At 36.3% G+C, this 24,895-nt stretch overlaps 1 protein-coding gene across 1 annotated transcript in view; it reads right to left on the reverse strand.

Annotated features, from left to right (window-relative positions):
- Positions 1-24,895, reverse strand: part of Meikin (meiotic kinetochore factor) — a 76,324-nt gene that overhangs the window by 16,051 nt on the left and 35,378 nt on the right. Inside the window, exons 9-10 of the mRNA XM_074057393.1 lie at positions 21,040-21,110; positions 4,701-4,781 (exon numbers count right to left, since the gene is read on the reverse strand). Coding sequence (XP_073913494.1) covers positions 4,701-4,781; positions 21,040-21,110 — 152 coding nt within the window. The remainder of the gene's footprint in view (positions 1-4,700; positions 4,782-21,039; positions 21,111-24,895) is intronic.

Here is a 24,895-nt window from a genome sequence, read left to right on the forward strand (position 1 = left end):
TCATGCCTACTCATGCATGTCTTAAGAAAGTCTTCAAAATGTCATATTAAAATGATACCTTAGAAAAGGAAGTTGTCAGAGGTCCTTGATCAACTAGCCTTTCTTAGATTGGCCAGCCAGGGCCTGAGTTATAGTTGAAGGGGATCTACATTTGGTGGCAGCAAAGAGCAATGAGTCTTAGATTAATTTGATAAGAAAATTTGGGCCTTAAAATATCAAGTCATTAACTGTTATTGAAGTATCTTTAACTGATTTTTTTTTGGTGGTACTGGGGTTCAAACTCACACTTGTGCCACTCTGCCAGCTCAAAGTATTTTTAAAAGACATTAATATTTGCCCACAGAATAGAAGAAAACATTTTCAAATTATATGTGTAAAAAAGGGCTAGTATCCATAATATATAATAACTTATAATTCAACCACAAAAAACAAATTACTTAATTTTAAAATGGGCATGACTTGGCACGGTGCTGCATACTTGTAATCCCAGCTATGTGGGGATGGAGGTATGAGGATCATGGTCTAAGGCTGGACCCAGAAAAAAGCATGAGATCCTATCTGAAAAATAAACTAAAGGCTTGGGGTCATGGCTCAAGTGGTAGAGTGCTTGCCTAGAAGGTACATGGCCTTGAGTTCAAACCCTAATACTGCCTTCATCAAAAGGGCAAAGGATATGAATAGTCTTTTCTCCAAAGATATACAAATAGGCAATATGCCCAAATGCAAAATCATAAGATACTACTTCTCACCCAAAAAGATGGATGCTACAGATGTTGGTAAAAAAATGGAAAAATCAGAATTTCATATACTGTTCTTGGGAATGTTTTTGGTTTTGTTTTGAAAGAGGTACTCTTCCTGTGCAGCCCAGGATGGCCTCAAATGTAAATTTGCTCAGCCAGTTCAATCTGGCAGCTACTGAAATGAGTTACCATTTCAGTAACAAGTGAAATTTTGAGCTCAACAATTCTACTCCTAGATACAAACCAAAGAGAAATAAAAGCATACATCCACACAAAATTGGTACACAGATGTTTACAGCACCATTATTCATAATAACCATCAGTGGAAACAACCCAAATTTCCATCAACACAATGGACTATTACTTGGTTATAAAAGGAAACGAAGTACTGAAATGTGCTGGTACATGGATAAACCTTAAAAACATTACAGTAGGGGATGGGGTATATAGTTCAGTGGTAAAAAGCCCGCCTGGTAGAATGCTTGCCTGGCATACACAGGGCCCTGGATTTGATTCCATTATGCTAAGTGAAAGCAGTCAGTCCTAAGAGACCACATATTATGATACCATTCATAGGAATTGTCCAGAATAAGGAAATCTATAAGCTGAGGAGTAGAATGGAGAAGCAAGGCATTATTAAGGGTATGGGGTTTCTATGGAGGTAATAAAACTGTTCTGTGAGATGAAAGCACGTATCTGTGACTATGCTAAAAAAAAAACCCACTGAACAGTACACTTTAAGTAAGTGAATTGTATGGAATGTGTATTACACTTCAATAAAAGAGGTTTTAAAGCAAACATATAGTTAAAATCTGACCCAGCAATGCTACTACCACTTCTAGATACATACACAAGAAAGCTAAAAACACATTCACTCGAAAAGTTATACATGAATATTCATAGTAGTCATATAGATAAGAAGTGGAAATAACGCAAATGCCATAAACTGAGTTGGCAAACAAAATGCAGTATCCCATAGAATGGAATATTATTTGATCAAAGAAAAGGAATGAAGCACTGACAGGTGCTATGACACAGATGAACTTTGAAAACATTATGTCATATGGCACAAAAGGCCACATGATATATGATTCCATTTATATGAAATACATGAAATATAAGTTCCATTTATATGAAACTTATAAAGCCAGTAAGTAAGTTGAAGTTTCTAGGGCTGGAGAGTGGGATGGTTCATGAAATGTTCTTAAAAATAGATCATGGTGATGGTTATAGTCTTGTGAGTATACCAAAAAAAAAAAAAACGAACTATATGCTCTTTAGCATGGTGATTTTTATAAAATATGAATTATAACTCAGTTAAAATAAATTTTGGAATTTATAAGATCTCATTTTGGTACATTTGTCCCTCATCTACACATTTTAGCACCACATATCAACCAAGAATTAATTAGAACCAAAACACACTCATTTATAGAAAATGTATTAATTGTTAGAACACTGGAAAGCTTTGAGCAGAGAGTTATCAAAACCCTTTTCCTACCTGGGTGCCAGTAGCTTATGCCTACAATCCTAGCTACTCAGGAGGCAAGATCAGAAGGATCACAGTTCAAAGCCAGCCTTTGGCAAATAGTTCTGCGAGACCCTATCTCAATCTTACCTCAAAAAACAAAACAAAACAAAAGGGCTGGTGGAGTGGCTCAAGGTGTAGGCCCTGAGCTCAAGCCTCAGTACTGTCAAAAAAAAAAAACAAATCTTTTCGCCAGCATGCGCATCTGACCTTGGGTTAGCTCTAACTATATTCCCCTAGGAACCTGTTGAGGTTAAGAGTGTCAACCTTGTTATGAGGATTGTGATAAAAATGATGCATGATTGGAAAACGGTCTCTGGACAAATGATAAATGTATAATAACTAAACCCAGGATTATAAAAGGTGTCCTACCTTGGGTTTCCCTGGACGTAGGGACTCTTACAGTTAAGTCCCTGTGGAGACCTCGGAAGCCACAAATATGTCCTATTACAAAAACCTTGGTGCTGAGCTATCCCCACACTGCCGGCTGAGCTGCTGCATGGACTTCTGTTAAAACTGTTGCCATCCATGGGGGAAGAACTCCTGTTGCTGCCCTGTCAGCCAGCTAAATTCCTGCTGCTCGGCTGATCCTAACCAGAATTGGTTGGATAAGAGCTAAAATTACGAAAGCTCTTACAAGCATAGGATAAAGAGTTCATGACATGGGATTTGTCAATGAGTTCTTGGATATGACACCAAAAGCACAGGCAACAAAAAGTAGATTAATTGGACTATGTCAAAATGAAAAGCACTTGTGCATCAAAGAACACTATCAACAAAGTGAAAAGGCAACCTATGGAACCAGAGTAATTACTTGCAAATCACGTATCAGATAATGGGTTAATATTCAAAATATACAAAGAATTGCTACAAAGAACTTCAGTTGCACAACTGAGCAACAAAAATAAGCCTGATTGAAAAAATGAGCAAAGGAGGTATACAAATGAACACTAAGCATAAGAAAAGATGTCCAATATTACCATCATTAGGGAAGTGCAAGTTATAGCCACAACAAGATTCTACCTCATACCTATGAGGATGGCCATTATTTTTAAAAATTAAAAAAAAAAAACCAGGCCAGGCCTAGTGGTACACAACTGTAATCCCAGCTACTAAGGAGGTAGAAATCTGGAAGATCACAATTTGAGGCTGGACTGGGCATAAAGTTAACAAGACTCCATCTCAATCAACAAAGTGGAAGTGGTGGTGTGCATTATAATCCTAGCTACACAGGAGCGCACAGGTAGGAGTGACGTCTGAGGCCAGCCCCACACAACAACTTGAGACCCTACCCAAAATATAACTAAAGAAAAAAGGGATTGAGGCATGGCTCAAGTGGTACAGCACCTGCCTAACAAAACAAGACCCTGAGTTCACACCCTGAGACTGTTTAAAACAGAAAAATATAGCAAGTGCTGGCACAGATGTAGAGAAAATGGAACCCTTGGGCGTTGATAGTGGGATTGTAAAATGATGTCACCACACTAAATAACAGTGTGGCAGTTCCTCAAAAAATTAAAAATAGAATTGGTCTAGAAATTCCACTTCTGAATATATACCCAAACAAATTGAAGACAGGGAGCAGATATCTGTATATCATGTTTATAGTGGCATTATTCACAACAGTCAAAAGTAGAAGCAATCCAAGTGGTTCACTGTTGGACTAACAGAAAAACAAAATGTGGTCTATACATACAACAGAATATTATTCAGCCTGAAAAGGAAGGAATTTCAGACACATGCTACCACATGGATGAACCTGAAGACATTATGGTCAATGAAGTCAGTCAGTTACAAAAAGACAAATATTGCTGAGCATGGTGGTGTGCACCTGAAGTCCCGGCTATGTAGGAGACTGAGGCAGAAGGATCACTTGAGCCCAGGAGTTTGAGGCTAGCCTGGTAACAGAGTCAGACCCCATCTCAAAAAACAAAAAAAACTAACAAACAAGAAGACAGATATTGTATGCTTTCACCTATATGAGGTACCTAGTGTAGTCAAATTCATAGAGAAAGTAGAATGCTGGCTGCCAGGGGCTGGGGGAGGAAGGAATAGGGAGTGATCATTTAGTAAGTTTGGAGTTTCAGTTTTGCAAGATGAAAAAATGTTATGGAACTGGATGGTGGTAATGGTTGCACAACAATGTCAATGAACTTGAATGTGGTGCACTGGAACATAGCTAAAATTCTAAATATTATGTTACATATATTTTCTGATTAAAAAAGAACCCCAGTTCATACTATAATATATTCGAATCTCCTTCATGTGTAAAGCAGTATACAAAGTACTTCTAATGAAAGCATGTTAAGGCAACAGAAAAATACAGATATTAATCTCTGTAGGCAATATTCCCCTGGCACAACATAAGTGGAACAATAGGGAGAGGAGGAGTCAGAAAACAGATACCATAAGGGCCAAAGGTGAATACTTACCACAAAATCAGCTGTCTCTGAAGCTGGAGTGCTTGTTAACAGGCCTCTGCTTTTCTTATCAGGAACACCAGAATTTGTTTGCTGTAAATGTTTATAGAATGGGGTTGAAGAGCAGAAATCATTTTAACTTAGGAAAACCACAATTTAAAGTTAGTAGATTAGACCATAAAGTACAATACTAATAAAATCTTTAATCTGCTAATTAAATTTTAAACCACTTGACAGGAAACAAAAGAATTTTCTGGCTTGGCTAGGTCGAACAACTCCCAAGAGAACTGTATGTGGCATAACAATGTATGAAAATATTTTGGTTGAAGTTACTGTGAATTTAGGAAGAGGAGTTTGTGTTGCACTAGGAAACAGTGCTTTGGTTACCTTTGTTAATGCCTAAAGAGTATTTTACTTTCAATATTTGTTTAATTCCTAGTATATTACTATACTTTTTATGGAAATGAATCATTAGTTCTTCCTGGAGCTGTTAAAATGTGTGTAGCAAAAATAATTGGTTTAAAATACATAAGTTTAAATGTATGTAGATCCTCTCGTTTATGGATATCAAAGTTAAAGAAATTATGAAACAGGATGCAGACTCATTTACTATTTCTTGAAGATGAAAGGAGAGACAGGTGAGCAAAGCAAGAAACAGTAAAAGAGGGAAGAAAAAAAGAGAAACACTCAAAAGCTAAAGAGAGTAATAGGAGGGGGTCAGGCCAACAGAGGGGGAGGGGAGGGGAGAGGAGTGGTGGCAAGGGCAGGTGGAGAAAAGAAATGACAGGGAGAGGAAAGATGAGGAAAAGAAAAGATAAAGAGAAGGGAAGAGGAAAGGAGGGAGGGCAGAGAGGAGAGAGAGAAAGAAAGTAAGGGAGGGAGGGAGGGAAGGAGGGAGGGGGAGAGAGTGAGAGAGAGACCAATTAAACTGTGAGCAGAAACAATTGAGAGAAAGATATAAAAGGACAAAATGGAGGAGAGATATCAAGACAGAGACAATCTGCAGAGAAGACAAAGCTTGACACTGAAAGAGTCAAACCCAGAACAGAAAAGACAAACAAGTAGAAAGGCAGAGCAGAAACAAAAATTGACAGACAGGTAAAGAGACAGAGACTGGCAGCTTTATTTCCAACAATCAGCTGCTCTTCCAACCCTTGGATTCCTTGAAACAATCACATCTTTTGATAAACCTCTCTTTTAAAATAGTTGTCTGCATGTACAGGAAATCAGTGCATGTCAACTCCCTGTATAGCTATCCTAATCTCAACTAGCAAAAACCCTTGGTCCTTCCTATTATTGCTTATATTCTCTCTTCAACAAAATTAGAGATAAGGGCAGAATAGTTTCTGCCTGGTAGCGAGGGGTAAGGGGGGGGTAAGGGAGGGAATGGGGGGGTAAGGGGTGGGGGAAGGGGGGCGAAATGACCCAAACACTGTATGCACATATGAATAAAATAAAAATTTTAAAAACGTAGGTGTCTGTTCTGCGATACCAAATCTGGAACCCAAACTCAAGAGAACTTGAAAATCATAGAAAAGCTTGTCTTGGTTTTCTTCTATTTTTTCACCTTTTTTCCTCTGGCTTAAAACTCAAAACTAGTTTTTAGTACAAAACATAATCTGAAATAGATTAGGAAAATTTTTATTTAAAAAGTATGGGTACACTGAATATGTCAGCTCTAACTTGTTATCTGTATCATCTTTTGATTTCTTCACCTGAACAATGAGGATTTCTCCACTCCTAGGGATAGGGGAGCGAGGGTTGCAAATAATATATATAAAGAAAACCTATGGTGTGTGGAAAGCAGAAGACCCTCAATGATAGAATTGTCACCACTACAGCAGCTGTAGAGGGACTCTGCTCAGGTCTCCTTGAACAAAGAAACTGCTGTTGTATAGCAAGTTGTGTGGTTAACTGACATTCTCCAGCTGTACCATCGTTAGGACTGCCTGGCTCTCAACCTGAGGTCGCCATCCTTCCAGGCAGCTTTTTGCCAACATCTGGGCACAGAACAGACTAATCTGGACTTTGTAATGGATGCTCTTGCTCCAGAACTCCTAATTGGGAAACCTTTTGTCATACTGTTGTTGAAACTATCCCTGCTTCCTCCATTTTCCTTTCTCAGGTATCACCTCTTCCAATGAGCAAATGGAATTCTTAATTCTGTTTCAATATCTGCTTCTCAGTGGTACCAATGACCACAGCCAACTGTCAGTCCAATTTTAAAAACATGTGTCTGTATATAGCTGTATATATTTTCCCTAGATTTTTTAAGAATTATGCATTTCTGAATTTTCCCAATCAGTACATTTTCCAAGCATTATGAGTTCATAAAAGCCTAGCGCTTACCCATGCCGGCTCCAGGGGCAGAGGTGGCAGAGCTTTAGTAACTGACAGACCTGCAGTGCTTTCAAGAGCAGACCTTTGGTGGGGTAATGGAACCCTGACTTTTACAGGCTGAGAGTTTAACTTTGTTTGAACATTTGCGTCTCTATCTTCAGACTCTTTTTCAGGCTGAAACAAATTCACAATAAACATTTCTAGTACTTCTCAGATGTCCTATTAGTTCTAAAAATTGAAAAAAAAAGATTTAAACTTAGATAAATGATTTCTAGGGAAAAAAGAATGTATTCTAGGGCTATGGATGTAGCTCAGTGATGGAGTGCTTGCCTAGCATACACAAGGCCCTAAGTTCCATCTCCAGCTGCACAAAAAAACAAGACCAAAAAATACTAATAATTTGTGTTCTATGTATTTAAGTAAAAAAATCTATTGAAAGACAAAAAGGTTGAAACACTCACTTCAATAAATTTCCCTAATACATTTAAGGTAACATCTACCAAAGAGTGTTTTCTAAGTGCTCAGTGGTAGAGCATTTATTTATCTAGGATACATGAAACCCTGGGTTCATGCAACACAAACACACACAAGAACTAAATAATAGCAATAAATAAATAAATATTAATAAATAATTTAAATATTAAATTAAATAATTAAATAATTAATTTAAATTTGTTTTCTCAATGTTTTATTTAATTTTTATTAATTTTATTTTGATGTATTCAACATTTTACATTTAAATAAATTTTTTAAATTAAATTTTAGGGAAAATACAAAATGTATTTATAATTGTTTTTATTATATAATAATTTGCATTTCAGAAACCAAAAGTTCTACTGACATCAGAAAACTGCAACTATTACAAAGTTTATTATTTTTTAAACTAATCCCTACATTAAAAACTACAGGCTGTCCAGGAACTGAATGTCCCAAGTTTCTGTAACTGGTCTTTTGGTTTCATGATTTACTTATAAAATTATTCAAAATTTAAATATATTAAACACAAGTAGGAGGTCAAATTTGAGGTGGATCCTGAAAGAATAACAGGATTTTGAGTTGGGCTGGGAAAATAAAGAGGATGGTAGAGAGAGGGGAAGGAGGTAGGGGAGGCATAAGGTATGTTCCATGTCAAGGAAGTAGTAAGAATACAGAACCAACAGTGAAGTATTCAGTGGCCTCATTTCTTTCTTTCCATGAAGATTTCACACCTGACAGACAGATTTTTCTCCTACTTCTGCCATTATTACCCTAAACATCCCCATCAACTAAGCAGGAACATCGACAGCTGGCCTCTCAGTTCCTTGACTTTTCCATTCCCTCCTGACACTTTTTGTCACTTTATAATCAAACTCTAGCCTATATCTTCAACAGAAACTACAGAGTCATCAATTTCAAAAGCTTCCTATATTATTCCAATATTTATTGAAGTATCTTCATGAAATAATACTTTTCCTTCACCAACATTTCAAATTCACGGATCTTGCTATTATTTTTTCTTCACCCGTTGCCCTCTTTCCTTTCTTCCTTATCTAGCTCATATACTACCATAAATCTATTTGCTTCATCATCTATCATCTATTAATTTCATTATTAATTAATTTCTTATCCCTTTCTCCTATCACAGGTAGGCATCGACTATCCTAGAAGAATCCTGACATCCATATCTTTTGGATGCTGGAGAAAACTGTACAATCTGTCACGTCAATATAACCACAAACTCAAAATAAAGTAGCCTTAGACAAGTAACTCTACTACACACCTCCAGATTCTCATGACTATTTTATACCTACCCTATTTTCCTTAAACCTCTGCCCCCTTCCCTCTGTCATTCTCAGGCAACAATCTTGCCTTATGCTTCCCTGTAATGATCATAGCCATCATACAGGATGCCACTCCAGGATTCAAACATTCCAGGACTCAGTACAAAATGTGAAGTCCTTTTAAAAATTAGAAAGGATTTCAACATGGTGAGATTAAAGCATTAAGTTAAGTATGGGCCCTTTCTAAGTGCAAATTCAGCTCTCCCACCACAATGGAAATATCCCACTGTTCAAGGCCAATTCCTATGCTCGAACTCTGGATCTATGCTTCCTTATCTTTTCAAGGACTTCTCTCTTCCATATAAGAACAGCCTTTTTACACAGTTTTATTGAGGTATATAATTCATGTATCATAAAATTCACCCACTTAAAGTATAAAATTCAGTGTTTTTTAGGATATTCACAGGGCTGTGCGGCCATCATCACAATCTAATTTTAGAACATTTTTGTACCCTGGAAGAAGCCTTATATTATTAGCATTCAATTTCCATTCCTCTACCACTCGCTCTAAATAGCCACTGATCTATTTATCTTTATACATTTACCTCTGTCCTGGATATTTCATACAAATGAACTCATATGATATGTAGTCTTAGTAACTGGATTCTTTTGTGTGGTGTAATATTTTTAAAGTCCATGTTATAGCATGCTTCAGAGCTTCACTTGCTTTTATTGATGAATAATATTTTATTGTATAGATAGGCCCCATTTTACCTACCTATTCATCACATGGGTATTTGGATTATTTATACCTTTTGGCTACTGTGAATAATGCTGCTGTGAATACTTATGTACAAGTTTCTTGTGAGGATATGTACTTTTATATTTCTTGGGCAAACAATTTGCAACAGAATTGTTGGATCCACATTTAAAATTTTGAGAACTGCCTAACTATTTTCCAAATGATCCCACCATTTCACATTCCCAGAAGGAAATATGAGGATTCCAGTTTCTGTACATCCTTGCCAACATTTGTTACTGCTTTTTATGATAGTCGTCTTAGTGGATATGAAGTAGTATTTCATTACGGTTTTGATTCAAGTTTCCATAACACCTGAAGATGTTGAACACTATTTCATGTACTTATTGGTCGTTGAAGAATTATGGCAGATTTTATACACTGCAATCTCAGGATGGTGGAGCTATACTCAGGGACTATCATCTACTATAAGCATAGCTTTTGAGAAAAGCCAAAACATACAGTATCAAAGAAATGGTGTTAATATAAGATGTGCACACTTAAATTGCAAGATGATTTGTATAGGGGTGTGTGTGTGTGTGTTGTGTGTGTACACAAGGGGGAGATAAGAAAGAGAAATGTATACTAGTGGAGGTTGAAGGGAAGACTGCATGGAAGTAGAACAAGAAAGGTAGCCATAGGAAGTAAGAAACAAGGAAAAGAGAATGTACAAAGTATGGGAAAGATTTTCTTTCATTCCGTTAAGCTATATAAGTGAAATTCAGGCCAAGTTTCATTAGATCTCTAGGCCACTGGGAGCTGTAACTGCCTCCTCGGTGAGAGTCAACACTGTGCCCCCTTCCTCCTTCCCATCATTCCCAGTAGCCCTCAAATAGCCCATCTTAAAAAAAATAAAAATAAAGCCTCCTGGGACCTTGCCTTTCCATTCAATTACTGTTCTTTTGCTCTACTCCCCCTGTTCTATTCCTTTATGACTGCTACTTTCCGTAACTCTTCAACCTGTTCCAATATGGTTTAGTGCTCATTAGTCCACTAAAATTGTGCTTGCTAAAGTCACCAGCTTCCTTCATGATTCTAAATTCAATTGACTTCTTAAATTAATCAAGTTTTTTAAAGCAGTTTGGGGTTCACAGCAAAACTGAGCACAGAGTACAGAGTTCTCATACTCCCTATCCCCTCATATGTATAGCTTGCCCACTCTCAACACCCTTCACAACAGGGGTGTATTTGTTATAACTGATGAACCTATACTAACACATTACTATCATCTAAAACTCATGGTTAACCATACGCTTCACTTATAGTGTGTTATATCCTATCGGTTTTGACAAATGTGTGACAACAAGCTATCTGCCCTAAAAATCCTCTATACTCTTCCTATCCAGCCCTCCCTTCTCCCAACCCCTAATAACAATCAATCTTTTTGCTGTCTCCATAGTTTTGCCTTTTCCAGAATGTCATATAATTTGAATCATACATCATATGGCCTTTTCAAATTGGCTCCTTTCACTTAGTAATATGAATTTAAGTTTCCTCTGGGTTCTTTCATGCCTTGATACTTCATTTCTTTTTCATGGTAAACAATGTTTCATTGCTTAGAAATACCACACTTTATATACACATTCATCTACTGAAGGGTATTTTGGCCACTTCAAAGTTTTAGAGATTATGAACACAGCTGCTATAAACAGCTATGTGCAGGTTGTTGTGTGGACCTACATTTTCAATCCATCTGGGTAACATTAAAGGGTGTGATTGGTAGAACGTAAGAGAATGTTTAGTTTTGTTTAAAAACACATACCAAACTGCCTTCCAAAGTGGTTCTACTACTTCGTATCCCCACAAGTAATGAGTGAGAGTCCCTGCCGTTCAACCTTCTCACCAGCACTTGGTATTGTCAGTGTTTTGGATTTGGGCCATTCTAGGATGTGTGTAGCAGTACTTTAATGTTTGAATTTGCTATTCCCAGTAGTATGTGATGTCCAACAACTTTTGATACACCCCTTTTCCTCTGTGTATCTTTTCACCAAAGTGTCTATTCAGGTCGCTTGCCCATTTTTTTCATCTTTATATTGTTTAGTTTTAAAAGTTCTTTGTGTATTTTGGATAATGGCCCATTATAAAATTTGTCTTTTGCAAATGCGTTCCCCCAGTGTGTGGCTTGTCTTCTCATTCTCTAGACATTGTCTTTCACAAATCAGAAGGGTTTTTTAAAACAATGTTTTCATGAGGTCCAGCTATCAATTATTTCTTGTACGGACTTCACCTTTGGCATTGTAACAAAAAATTTATCACCATACCCAAGATCACCTAGGTATTTCCCTATGTTATCGTCAAGGAGTCGTACAGTTTTGCATTTTACATCTAGGTCTATGATCAATTCTGAGTTAGTTCATGAAACAGATATAAAGTCTGTGTCTAGGTTCACTTTTTTTGTATATAGATGTACTATTCCAGCACTACTTGTAGAAAGGATCAACTTTTGTCCACTATACTGCCTTTACCCCTTTGTCCAAGACCATTTGACTACGTTTATGGGGGTCTGTTTCAGGGCTCTCTACTCTGATTCATTGCCTGTTCTTTCACCAAACACACACTGTCATGATTACTGTAGCTTTACAGTAATTCTTGAAGGTGGTAGTATCAGTTCTCTGGCTTTGTTCCTCAGTGTTGAGTTAGTTATTCTGAATATTTTTCCTCTCCATATAATATTTAGAATAAAATTTTCAATATAAACAAAATAACTTGCTAAGAGTTTTGCCTGGAATTGCACTGAATGCATAGATCTGCTAGGAAAATTTGACATCCCTACTGGGGATTGAAGCCAGGGTCTTGTATATGCTAGGCAAGTACTTTGCCACACCCTAGCCCTTTTACTTGGATTTTTTTTTATATAGGGTCTAACTTTTCCCGGGCTGGTCTTGAACCTGCAATCCTCCTGCCTCCACCTGAGTAGCTGGGATTACAGGCATGTACCTCCACACCTGAATAAAAACTGACACCTTGACAATATTGAGTCTTCCTGTCCATGAATATGGAATACTATTTATTTAATTTTTTGATACTTCCATCAGAGTTTTCTAGCTTCCTTCATAAAGATTTTGTTAGATTCATACCTAAGTATTTTATTTTTTGGTGCTAATATAAATCAAGATATGCTTTTAATTTCAAATTCTACTTGTTCATTTCTAAGTAGGAAGAATTTGAATTTTTCATATGAACTTTGTATCCTGCTACCATGCTTAATAGTTGTAGGAAGGTTTCTTTTGTCAGTTCTTTCAAATTATCTTTCTTACTTTTCAATCTGTATACATTTTATCTCCTTTTCTTGTCTTACTACACTAGCTAGGGCATCCAGCACAATGTTGAAAAGCAGTAATGAGAAAGGACATCCTTGCCTTGTTTCTGATCCTTGTGAGAAAGTTTTAAGCTTATCAGTAAATATGTTATTAACTGAAGGTTTTTTGTTTTTAAGATCTTCTTTACTAAATTGAGGAAGTTATTCTTCATTCCTAGTTTGCTGAGTTTCATGAATGAGTATTGGGTTTTGTCAAATGCTATTCCTGCATCTATTGATACAGTCATGAAATTTTTCTTATTTAGTCATTGATGTGATCAGTTACATTAACTGATTTTCAGTCTTGAATGTCTGGAATAAATCTCACTTGGTTGTGGTATATACTTTTTAATATATTGTTCAATTTGCTTGTATTTTATAGAGGATTTTTGTAACTACGTTCATGAGGCATATTGATCTGCGGTTTTCTTGCAATGTATTTTTGTGTGTGTGTGTGGTACTGGGGTTTGAACTCAGGGCCTACACCTTGAGCGATTCCACCAGCCCTTTTTTGTGATGGGTATTTTTGAAATAGGGTCTTGTGAACTATTTGCCCGGGCTGGCTTTGAACCACGATCCTCCTGATCTCTACCTCCTAAGTCACTAGGATTATAGGCATGAGCCACCGGCGCCTGGCCTCGCAATGTCTTTGTCTGGTTTTGGTACATGCTGACCTCACAGAATAAGGTAGGAAGTATTCATTTTGCTTCAGTCTTATGAAAGAGATTATAGAGAATTGGTATAATTTCTCTCAGTGTTTATAGAATTCATCAGTGAACTCCACTTGGTGCTTTGTGTTGTAAGGTTATTAAATATTAAATTTCTCTAATATATATAAGCCTATATCTACTTTTCTCTTGTGTGAATTTTGGCAGATTGTGCCTTTAAGGAATTGATCCATTTTATGTAGACTGTCAAACAAGTGGGCAAAGTTATTCATAATATTCCTTTACAATTATTTAATGCCTATAGAATCTGTATTGATGTCCCTTCTGTCATTTCTGATATTAGCAATATGTGTCATCCTTCTCTTTTCCTTAGTTTGGCTAAAGACATCAATTGTATTGATCTTTTCAAAGAACTGGCTTTTTATTTTGTTCGTTTTCTCTCTTCATTTCTTATTTTCAATTTCAAAGATTTCTCTTTTAATTTTTTATTACTTCTTTTCTTCTGCTTACTTTAATTCAATTTTCTTTTTCTAGTCTCCTAAGGTAGGAATTTCCTAACATAGACTAATTTTAGATCTTTCCACTTCTCCTTCTTTTTTCCAAATCAATGACTTTTAATTTTTTTCTACGTTTGGATTCAGCTAACGATTCATTGAGTTTGCTAAGTATTATCATGGCCTCAGAAATGAAAGCCCCAGTTCACTTTGAGCTTCCTATTGAAAAATCACAACAGAAAAGCAAAGTTTTGGGATATAAAATTGTCAGCTTGGCAGTTTAATAAGGCCCATCCCTTATTAAAGGGATGGGCAGCAAAAGGTTAAAAGTCCAAGAAAAGAAAAGGCCCATTGCAAACACTTAAGGGAATTAGCTCTGTTGGTCAGTTGATAATAGTGCATTTGTCAAGCTGAGAAGCTTTTTTTTTTTTTCTTTTGTGTGGGGATACAGATTGAACTCAGGGCCTCATGCATGCTGCCAAGTGTTTTACCACTGAGCTACATCCCCAGCCATCTGCTTTGGTAATATATACATTCCATGCTATAAAATATCCTGTAGGCACTGATTTTTCTGCATATCAAAATTTTTGATAAATTATATTTTCATTGAGCTCAAAAGATTTTCAAAAGAATGAGATTTCTTCTTTGAGGACTGGAGGCATGGCTCAAGTGGTAGAGTGCCTGCTTTGCAAGTTCAAAGCCCTGAGGTCAAACCCCAGGCCTATTAAAAAAAAAAAAAAGATTTCTAAGATCATGCTGGTAATCCTACCTATTCAGGAGGCAGAGATTAGGAGGATGGCAGATCAAAGTCAGCCCAGGCAAATAGTTCATGAGACCCTATGTTGAAAAAACCCATCACAAAAAAATGGCTGGTGGAGTAGCTCAGGTGTAGGCCCTGAGTTCAAACCCCAGAACCAAAAAAAAAAAGATTTCCTTTTTGATCTATGTTATTTAAAAACATGTTGTAAAATTTCCATATATTTGGGAATTTTTCAGCTATTATTTTACTTTACTTCTATTGTAGTCTAAGAGCATATATTGTATGATTTCTATTTATTTATTTACTATTTAAATTTGTTTTGTGTATGCACATGGTGCTGGGGATTGAACCCAGAGCTGCATGCATACTAGGTAAGCATTCTTACCAGTGAGCTACATGCCCAGTTGAGCAATTTCTATTGTTTTAAATTTGTTAAGAAGTACTTTATGGTCTCAAATGTGATGTGTCTTGGTGAATGATCTATGTGTGGTTGAGAAGAATGTGCAATTTGTTGTTGAATAAAGTAGTCTATTCACGTCACATATGCTAAGTTGATGGTGCTTTTTTTTTTCTTTGGTGGTATTGAGGTTTGAACTCAAGGCTTTGCACTTGTTAATCAGGCACTCTACCGCTTGAGCCATGCCTTCAGCCCTTTTTGTTCTGGTTGTTTTGCAAAGAGGCTATTGCTTCTTGCCAGGGACAGTCTGGATTGTGATCCTCCTATTTTATATTTTCCACTGTAGCTTGGATGACAGATGCATGCCACCAGGGCCAGCTTTTTTTCATTGAGATGGGGGGTGGTTCATAAATATGTTTGCCCAGGGTGGCCTAGAACAGCAATCCTCCCAATCTCAGCCTCCCAAGTGGCTTCGGATGACAGGCACATGCACGCCATGGCACCCAGGTTTGATGATGCTCTTGAGTTCAACTATGTCCTTACTGATTTCCTGACTACTAGACCTGTCCATCTCTGATAAAGGGGTGTTGAAGTCTCAAATTATAACAGTTGGATTCATCTAATTCTCCTTGCAGTTCCATTACTTGCTGCCTTGTGTATTTTGATTTTCTTTTGTTAGGTACAAATATATTAAGAATTTTTGTGTCTTCTGGAGTCTTGGCCCCTTTACCCTGATGTGATATTTCTTTATCCCTGATAATTTTCCTTTACCTGAAGTCTACCCTGTCTGAAATTAATATAGCTACTCCTATTTTCTTTACTGTTAAGAGTAGTATATCTTTCTCCATCCCCTTACTATTTTTTATCATCCTTATTACTAATCTAAATGTGTTTTTATATTCAAAGAGTGTTTCATATTTTAAAAAAGAACATGTGGCTGGGACTGGGTGTGGTGGCTCGCACCTGCAATCCTAGCTGCTCAGGAGGCACAGATCAGGATGATTATAGTTCCAGACCAGCCCAAACAAAAAATTAGTGAGACCTCATCTCAATCAATAAGCTGGGCATGGTGGCACACACCTATGCTACCACTCATGCAGGAGGCATAGGTAAGAGTACCATGATCTGAAGCTGGCCCAGGCAAAAACATGAAACCCTAACTGAAACATAACTCAAGCCAAAAGGACTGGAGGTGTGGCTCAAGTGGTGAGCTTCTGCCTAGCAAGTGCAAGGCCCTAAATTCAAACTCTAGTAATAGCCAGGCACTGGTGGCTCACATCTGTAAACCTAGCTACTCAGGAGACAGAGATCAGGAGGACTGCAGTTCGAAACTACCCCAGGGAAATAGTTCACAAGACCCTATCTCAAAAAATGTCATCAAGGTGTAGGCCCTGGGTTCAAATCCCAGTACCACACACAAACACACACACAAAACTACAACAAACTCCAGTAGTATAAAAATATAAACAAACCCCAAACATGTAGTTGAGTCTTATTTTCTATTCACTCTGAAAACCCTCTGATTTTAATTGAAGAATTTAGACTGCAGGCCTTTAAAGAGATTAGTTCAGTTTGAGTAATGTCAACTATATTTGTTGTTGTTTTATATTTTTACCCTTATTCTTTTTTTCCTATTTTTGTCTTCACACCTTTTCTGCATTTATGGCTTAAACTGATTATCTTATATCATTCCATTTTTCTCTCCTTTCTTAGTACATCAATTCTATTTCCTTTTTTCTCTTTGCAGTGGTTGCCTAGAGTTTGCAATATAAATTTACAACTTATCCAAATCCATTTTAAACCAACACTATACCATTTTTATATGTAGTAAATCTTATAATAACACAATATTCCTAATTCCTCTCTCCTGTTCCTTGTAAAATGGCTTGGTTTTCATTTATTTCACTTTGCATAAGTATAAATATATGTGTATATATAGACATATACAATTTATTTCATTGTTATGATAGATCAATTAAGAACAATAAAATTGTTTTATTTTTGCTTATTCATTCTTGATGTTCTTTCTTTGCATAGATCTGAGTTTCACCCCTATCATTTTCCTTCTCCCTAAAGAAATTCTTTCAGCATTTCTCACAAGGAAGGTCACTGGTATTGTTCAATTTTGTTTATCTAAGAAAGTCTTTCTTTCTCTTACACTTTTGAAGAAGAACTTCTCAGGGTACAGAATTCTACATTGGTAGGGGTTTTGTTATTATCTTCATCTCTCTTAATGCTCTAAATATTTCATTTCACTCTCTTCTTGCTTCATGGCTTCTGAGAAATCTGTAATTGTTATTTGTGTTCCTCTGTAGGAAGATGGCCTTTTCCTTTGGCTGTTTTTAATTTCGTATGCGTGTGTGTGGTGGCACTGGGGTTTGAACTCAGGGTCTCGTGCTTGCTAGGCAGGAGCTCTACCACTTGAACCATTCCACCTAGCTATTTTTAATATTTTATCTTTGATTTTTCTGAGGTTTGAATGTCATATGATTGGGTGTTTGGGGCATTTATCCTTCTTGGTGTTCTCTTAGCTTCCTAGATCTGTGCTTTAAATAAATTTGGGGAATTCTCCTTCAGTATTGCTTCAAATATTTCAGTTGCTTTGTTTCCTTTCTTTCCGGTATATTTATATGTATATTACACATTTTGTAATTGTCCTAAAATTCCTGGATTTTCTGTTACAGGTTTTTCTTTCAATCTTCTTTCTTTTTGTTTTTTAGTTTTGGAAGTTTCTATTGTCATATCTTCAAACTCAGAGAATTTTTCTTTAATTGTGTCTATTCTACTCTGAGTCCATTAAGGGTATTTTTTATTTGGGTTTCAATATTTTCAATCTCTGACATTTCTTTCTGATTATTTCTTAGAATGCCTACTTCTCTGCTATCACAATCCGTCATTTCTTCCATATTGTCTACTTTTTCCATTGAAGACCTTAACATATTAAGTCACAGTTTTTTTACATTTCCGACATTCCTAACATATGACTATGGTCCTGATACTTGTTCAATCTCTTCAAACTGTTTTAGTATGCTTTGTGATTTGTTGTTGAAAGGAGGACATGCTCTACTGGGTCAAAGGATTTGTGGTAAATGCGGCTTCACTAAGCAGTGATGAGGTATGGGCGAAAGGATGCATCCTGATAAGGTGCTCGGGACTTTTGGTGAGTCTACGCCCCTGCACTGTCAACTATGAACTTTACCAGGACTTCTTGATTATTTTTGTCCCTCCTTCCCTTAAGTGGGATAGAGTGGCTTACGAGGGTTAGAGTTAGGCATTTCCCATCCCCCAGGTAGACTAGGCTCAGATAAGACTCCAGCAAATTTGACTCTGGGAAAATACCTTCTTCTGAGGACAGAGAGGTCTGGCTTACTTCAAAATGGCCCTTTTCCCTCTCCCCTGACAGAAGCATGGGGGATTTTACCTGAAGACCTGAATATAAAGCTGACAAAACTGTCAGTGGAGGATGACTGGATCTCTCTGATGTTTTTAACTCTCAGACTTGTCCGCACTAAGCCTCTAGAAATTTATATATACAGTTTAGGTTTTCCTATCCTGGCAATGGTTCCCATGGGTATTTGTACTTATGGGCTTCTAGTCTGGTAAGTTGTGATTCTCTGGATTCTTCTATCTGTCTCTCCAATGTTTGGTGCAGCAGTTGCCCTGTGACTTCACTTTTTTTAACAAATCTAAGCAGAGTTGATCATTTTTCAATTTGTTCACCTTTTTACTTGTTAGGACAGAGTGGCGACTTCTAAGATTTGTATGTGCTGGACTAGAAAGTGGAAATCTTATAATTGACTTTTTATAGTTCTTTATCACAATAGACCTGCAAGCACCATTCAAAGTTGTTGACCACCTCCCTTTGGATGGCTAAAATGCTCTTTCTTGATTTCTGTGCTACCATATTCTATTTGTTTTCCTCTTTCTGCCCATTTTTTCTACATTACTGGTGTTTTCAAGGATTACTGTACAGTTCTCAGGTGCTCTCCTGACCTCTAGATTTATAGCCAATGCCCCCTCAACATTTCCATTTTCATGTATCTTCAGACCTCCTGTCTTTCCAACATTAAGTAGCATCTTCACCATAACAACTGCTCAAGACAGAAACTTAGAAGTCTTTTTACAGTATGCAACAACTAATCAAATATATTATTGGCATGTATCAATTGTAAATAGTAAGGGGTTTCATCATGACATTTCTGTACATGCACATAAAGTACTTTCATATTTATCCCCTCTGTTACCCTTTCTTTTCCCTACTCCTCCCTCTCCCTTTTTCCTTTCTTTACTACTTCCCTAGTTGTCCCCTTTTTATTTTCCTAACCTTGGTTTTTTTGGTTTGATTTTCCCCTAGCATACACAAGTGAGAGAAAAAAATGTGATACTTGTATTTGTGGAACTGGCATATTTCACTGAAAAAGATGATCTCCAGTTTAATCCATTTTTCAGTAAATGACATAATTTCATTACTCATAATGGCTGTGTAGAACTCCACTGTATATATGTGTATGTGTATAGATATATAGACATAGATCACATTTTATTTATCCTTTCATACATTGATTGACACCTAGGCTGATTCTGTAATTTGACTATAATTTTGCCACAATAAACATGGGTATACAGGTTTCTCTATAGCAAGCTGACTTTGCTTCTTCAGGGTATACACTCAGAAGTTGTATGGCTAGGTCATATGGGAGTGCTAGTTTAAGTTTTTTGAGGAACCTCCATACTGATTTCCATAGTGGCTACACTAATCTACATTCCTACCATCAGCATTTGTTGTTATTTATTTTCTTGATAATAACCATTTTGACTGGGACAAGGTAGAATCTCAACGTAGTTTTGTTTGGTATTTCCCTATAGCTAAAGGTGTTAAACACTTTTTCATGTATTTATTGACTATTTGTACCTCTTCATTTGAAAAGTATCTTTCAGTTCATTTGCCAATTTATTGACTGAATTGTTATTTTGATGATTAACTTTCTGAGTTCTTTTTATATTCTGGATATTAATCCTGTTAGATGAATATTTGGCAAATATTTTTTCTTCCAGTCTCTTGATTGTGAAACCTGGCAGTCTTTCTTAACATTTCTCACTCCTTCATCCTGTATGTCAATCCATCAAATATACAGGCAAAATTATCTTTAATCTATGTATAGCTCTCCATCTCTCTTATAAAATACCCTTATCAAAGCCACCACAATCCCTACCAAAAAAATCTTTCTAACTTCTTACTAATGGGTCTCCTTGTTAACACTTTGCCCTTTTGCAACTGGCCTCCAAATCTATAAAACATTCAGCATGGTGCAATGGGAAGAGAGTAAGTTTTAGATCAATAAAGACCTGCAGCAGCTCCTACAAAAAAATGGTGAAAATCTAAGCCTCAGTTTTCTCAGGTATAAAATAGGTACCAACAAACTAACAAGTAAACAATAACAACGACAACAACAAAACTCCAACTATATACTTGACTGGAATGGCAAAGCAAAAAGATATAATTAATAACTTACAAGTAATCATAAAATGGTACTCTGGCTACATAGTAAATTTATCATTTTTACCTTACATTAGTAACTAATGAATGTCCAGTTATTCAAAAGGAACTTGGAAAAATATAAAATAGATTTTACTTCTTTCTTTAAACTTAGAGTACACATTCAGCTATCTGCTGCATTTTTTTCACAAAAGAATAATCTAATTTTTTAAACTCCAAAATGCTTTTAATTATTCCATTAAATAGCTGAAAAATAGTTGCTATAAAAGTGTTACTTAAAAGTGCATCCTTTATTAATGAAATTATGATTTATAGAAATATTCTGATTCAATACTTGCTTTTTTCTTTGTTTTTTTGAGGGTTGAAGGGCAAGTTTCCTCAGGCAGTAAAACTTCACAAGTTTCATTATCTATAAATAAAAACATAGCTCAATACTCTATTTAACCTGTCATTAACTGAAAACAATTATTCAAATTCAAAACAAAACAAACACCCTGATTTTAATGACTGTGCCTTTGTAATAGTTTAGGAAGACAAACTTCATCTATGTTGATTTTACTTGCTGTGGCTAGGGAAAATATATCCTTAAAAATATCTTTAGCTGCAGAGCTCCAGGTTTCACAGAAGAGATTTTCTTTTCAATTAGTAGAGAAATGTATATGTAATTAACATTCTTCATTCATTACCCTACCATTTCCACTCTCCTGTGTCTTGGGGCTTTCCCTTCTACCGCAACTTTTCTATCAATATTTATTTATTTATTATTTATTCATTTATTTAATTTTTGAGACAAAATCTTGCCTTGTTGCCCATAGTGTTGAATTTCTAGACTTGAGCCACTTTCTTGCCTCAATCATCGAGTAGCAGAGACTACAGGTGCCTGCCACTATACCTGGCTCTATAAGCATTTAAAACAAATTCAGGCTTTGCTTAGCTTATCAAAAACTTTCCCTACCCAGTATCACCTTCCTGCTACAGCTCCTCTTGTCCATAAGTCATATTTCTTCAAAGAGCTGTTTAACACCAACTTTACTTCTCCTACTCTTTACTTTCAGATCCAGAACAATCCAGTTTTAGCTACTGCTGATATCAGCAGACCTCTTTCCTGTCCTATCTTTCTGGACCTCAATAAAACAAGTGTTGAACATCTTTCCTGTCTGCCTCCCTTTATGGTTCCTCCTCAGTCTTCCATTTTCTTCATTCTCCAGATTCAGTCCAAAGCAACACTATTTATTATCTGCTATGTGCCAATTTTATTATATGTACTTAATACTGCATATTCAACTTTTCTTTATATACAGCACTATCTTGATTTAAGGAACCAATAACTTCCTAATTCACTTCCCTCTGTAGTCCACTTCTTTTTTTAAATTTTTATTGTTTTATTATTCATATGTGCATACAATGCTTGGGTCATTTGTAGTTCACTTTTTTGTAAACCTAAAATATAAACCTAGTATCATTTGCTTAAAACTCATCAATGGCTTTCCACTACCCTCATGTTAAAACTCAAACTTCTAAAAAACAAAACACACACTCCTTAATCTGGCATGCAAAGTCTGTCATTCTATGATTCATGCAGCGCTTACATATTCTTCAGACTCATTTTAGAGACTGAAATAGAGTTGCCAGAGAAAATACAGGATGCCCAGATAAATGTGAATTTCAGAAAAACATAAAAAATTTTAGTGTAAGTATATCCCATATAATAGTACAAATGTATACAGTATTTGGGGCATACTTATTTATATTGAAGTATTATTTGCTATTTATCTGAATTCAAATTTCACTGGAGAGTCTACATCTTTATTTGCTAAATCTGGTAACTCTAGAGGCTAATCACTCCTGCCATCTTCATTTTTCAGGGTGTCAAGAAGTAGGTGAGTTTGAGAGTTCTGTAGGAGATAAAACTGGCACTAAGATTTTATAATAGATTGCATAGAAAAGGGAAGAGGACGACCCTCTCTCCCCTTGCAGGTTTCTGGTTTGCTATACTACATTTGCACAATCACGACGATTGGGACTATGTTAGGTCTGGGTTGTGACAATTCTCAGTCTTCAACCCTCATTTTATTTAATCTCCTGATTACTTTTGTCATTGTTGGAGTCGCTCCCTCAGGACATTCATCTCTGGCTTCTCTCCTGGTTTTCCTACAACTGCATTAAGTCTTAGTTGCCTTTGCTGGATACTTCTCTTTCCCTACTTCTAAATGTTGGAAGAAAGAGATGCATATGCATAAAGTTCTTTTTAGATGTCTCTCTTCTATTTGTTTTCACTTCCTACAAGATTTAATCTAATTCTATGGCTTCAAAAACATCTACATGCTGACTCCAAACATATAGCTACAGCACCAGTCTCTGCTCTGATTTTCAGACTCCTATGTCACAAACTGCCTTCATAACATCTCCACTTGAAGGCTAATAAGAGTCTCCATTTTAAAGTATTTTATCAAAAGGCATCCTACATACAGTAAGTCACAGGTCTTAAGTGTATATGTATTCAGCAATGTGCCAACCATCCAGATCAAGATATAAAAAACATTTCCAGAACCCTGGAAGTTAACCCTGTAGTTAGTCTTTCCCAGTTGGCAGTTCCTTTCCAAAGATTACCTCTATTCTGGGTTCTATCATCCAGAATAGTGAAATAACACAGCATGTATGTGTCACATTCATGTAAGTTGATAGATAAAATTTAAAATGTCCAAAACAAATCTTTTTTTTTTAATTTTTCTTTTATTATTCATATGTGCATACAAGGCTTGGTTCATTTCTCCCCCCTGCCCCCACCCCCTCCCTTACCACCCACTCCGCCCCCTCCCCCTCCCCCCCCTCAATACCCAGCAGAAACTATTTTGCCCTTATATCTAATTTTGTTGTAGAGAGAGTATAAGCAATAATAGGAAGGAACAAGGGTTTTTGCTGGTTGAGATAAGGATAGCTATACAGGGCATTGACTCACATTGATTTCCTGTGCGTGGGTGTTACCTTCTAGGTTAATTCTTTTTGATCTAACCTTTTCTCTAGTACCTGTTCCCCTTTTCCTATTGGCCTCAGTTGCTTTAAAGTATCTGCTTTAGTTTCTCTGCATTAACGGCAACAAATGCTAGCTAGTTTTTTAGGTGTCTTACCTATCCTCACCCCGCCCTTGTGTGCTCTCGCTTTTATCATGTGCTCATAGTCCAATCCCCTTGTTGCAAAACAAATTTTCTTAATCATTTTCCTAACTTGCTCTGACCTACAATGCTTCCCTTCCATTTCAATAAATGATACCACCATTCACTTATGTGCTCAAGTCAAGAATTCAGTATTTATCCTATATTTCTATTTTCTCTCTTCCCTAACATTCAGCTAAATCAGATAATTTTGGCAATCTGACTTTAAAATAAATTTTAAGTCATACCACTGCCACTACCTTAGTATAAGACACTATTATCTGACCAAGCACTAGGTTAACAAGGTCTCCTTGCTCCCTTACTCTATTCTCCATATGGTAGCTGAAGTGATAATTCTATATACCTAAGTCTTTAGAAGATAGACTAATAGCACCAGTTAGAACCTTAAGACCAGAGCAACATTACACATAGATGCACAGAACCCAAGGGCTCTTAGAAACTTAAAGAGTTCCTTCAGTCTGGAGTTTTATCCCCTGGAGTGAATTATAGTGGTTTAAGCAGACAGACACGTGAATCACAGATTCACAGATTATTTTCCATCTTACTTATAAATATCTATGTATTAGTATACACATATTATATACATTATATAATATATATATAATATTTATCTTAGAATAGTATTGTCCAAGGTGGCAGCCACCATTTCATAAGGCTATTTAAATTTAATTAAAATGAAATAAAAATTTCAAATAAAAAAATTAAAAATGTGTACCTGATCATGTCTCTGCTCTAATATGCTCTAAGCACATTTACAATAAAATCCCTAGTTCTTACCATGACACATAACTTTTTACTGCTCTCGGACCACAATTTCAACCATTTGTATTCTTACTCACTCTGCTCCAGCCACACTAACTTCTTTCCTCTTCTTCAAACTTGCTAAGCATATTCCCATGTTATGGCATTTTCACTTGTTTTCTTTGCCCAACATGGCCTGCCATCAAATTTTCACATAGCCCATTCTCTCAATTCAGGCTCAGCATAAATGCCATTTCCTTGAATAAGACTATCCTATCTG

Source organism: Castor canadensis, chromosome 16 (genome assembly GCF_047511655.1).
Source record: "Castor canadensis chromosome 16, mCasCan1.hap1v2, whole genome shotgun sequence".
Taxonomy (NCBI): domain Eukaryota; kingdom Metazoa; phylum Chordata; class Mammalia; order Rodentia; family Castoridae; genus Castor; species Castor canadensis.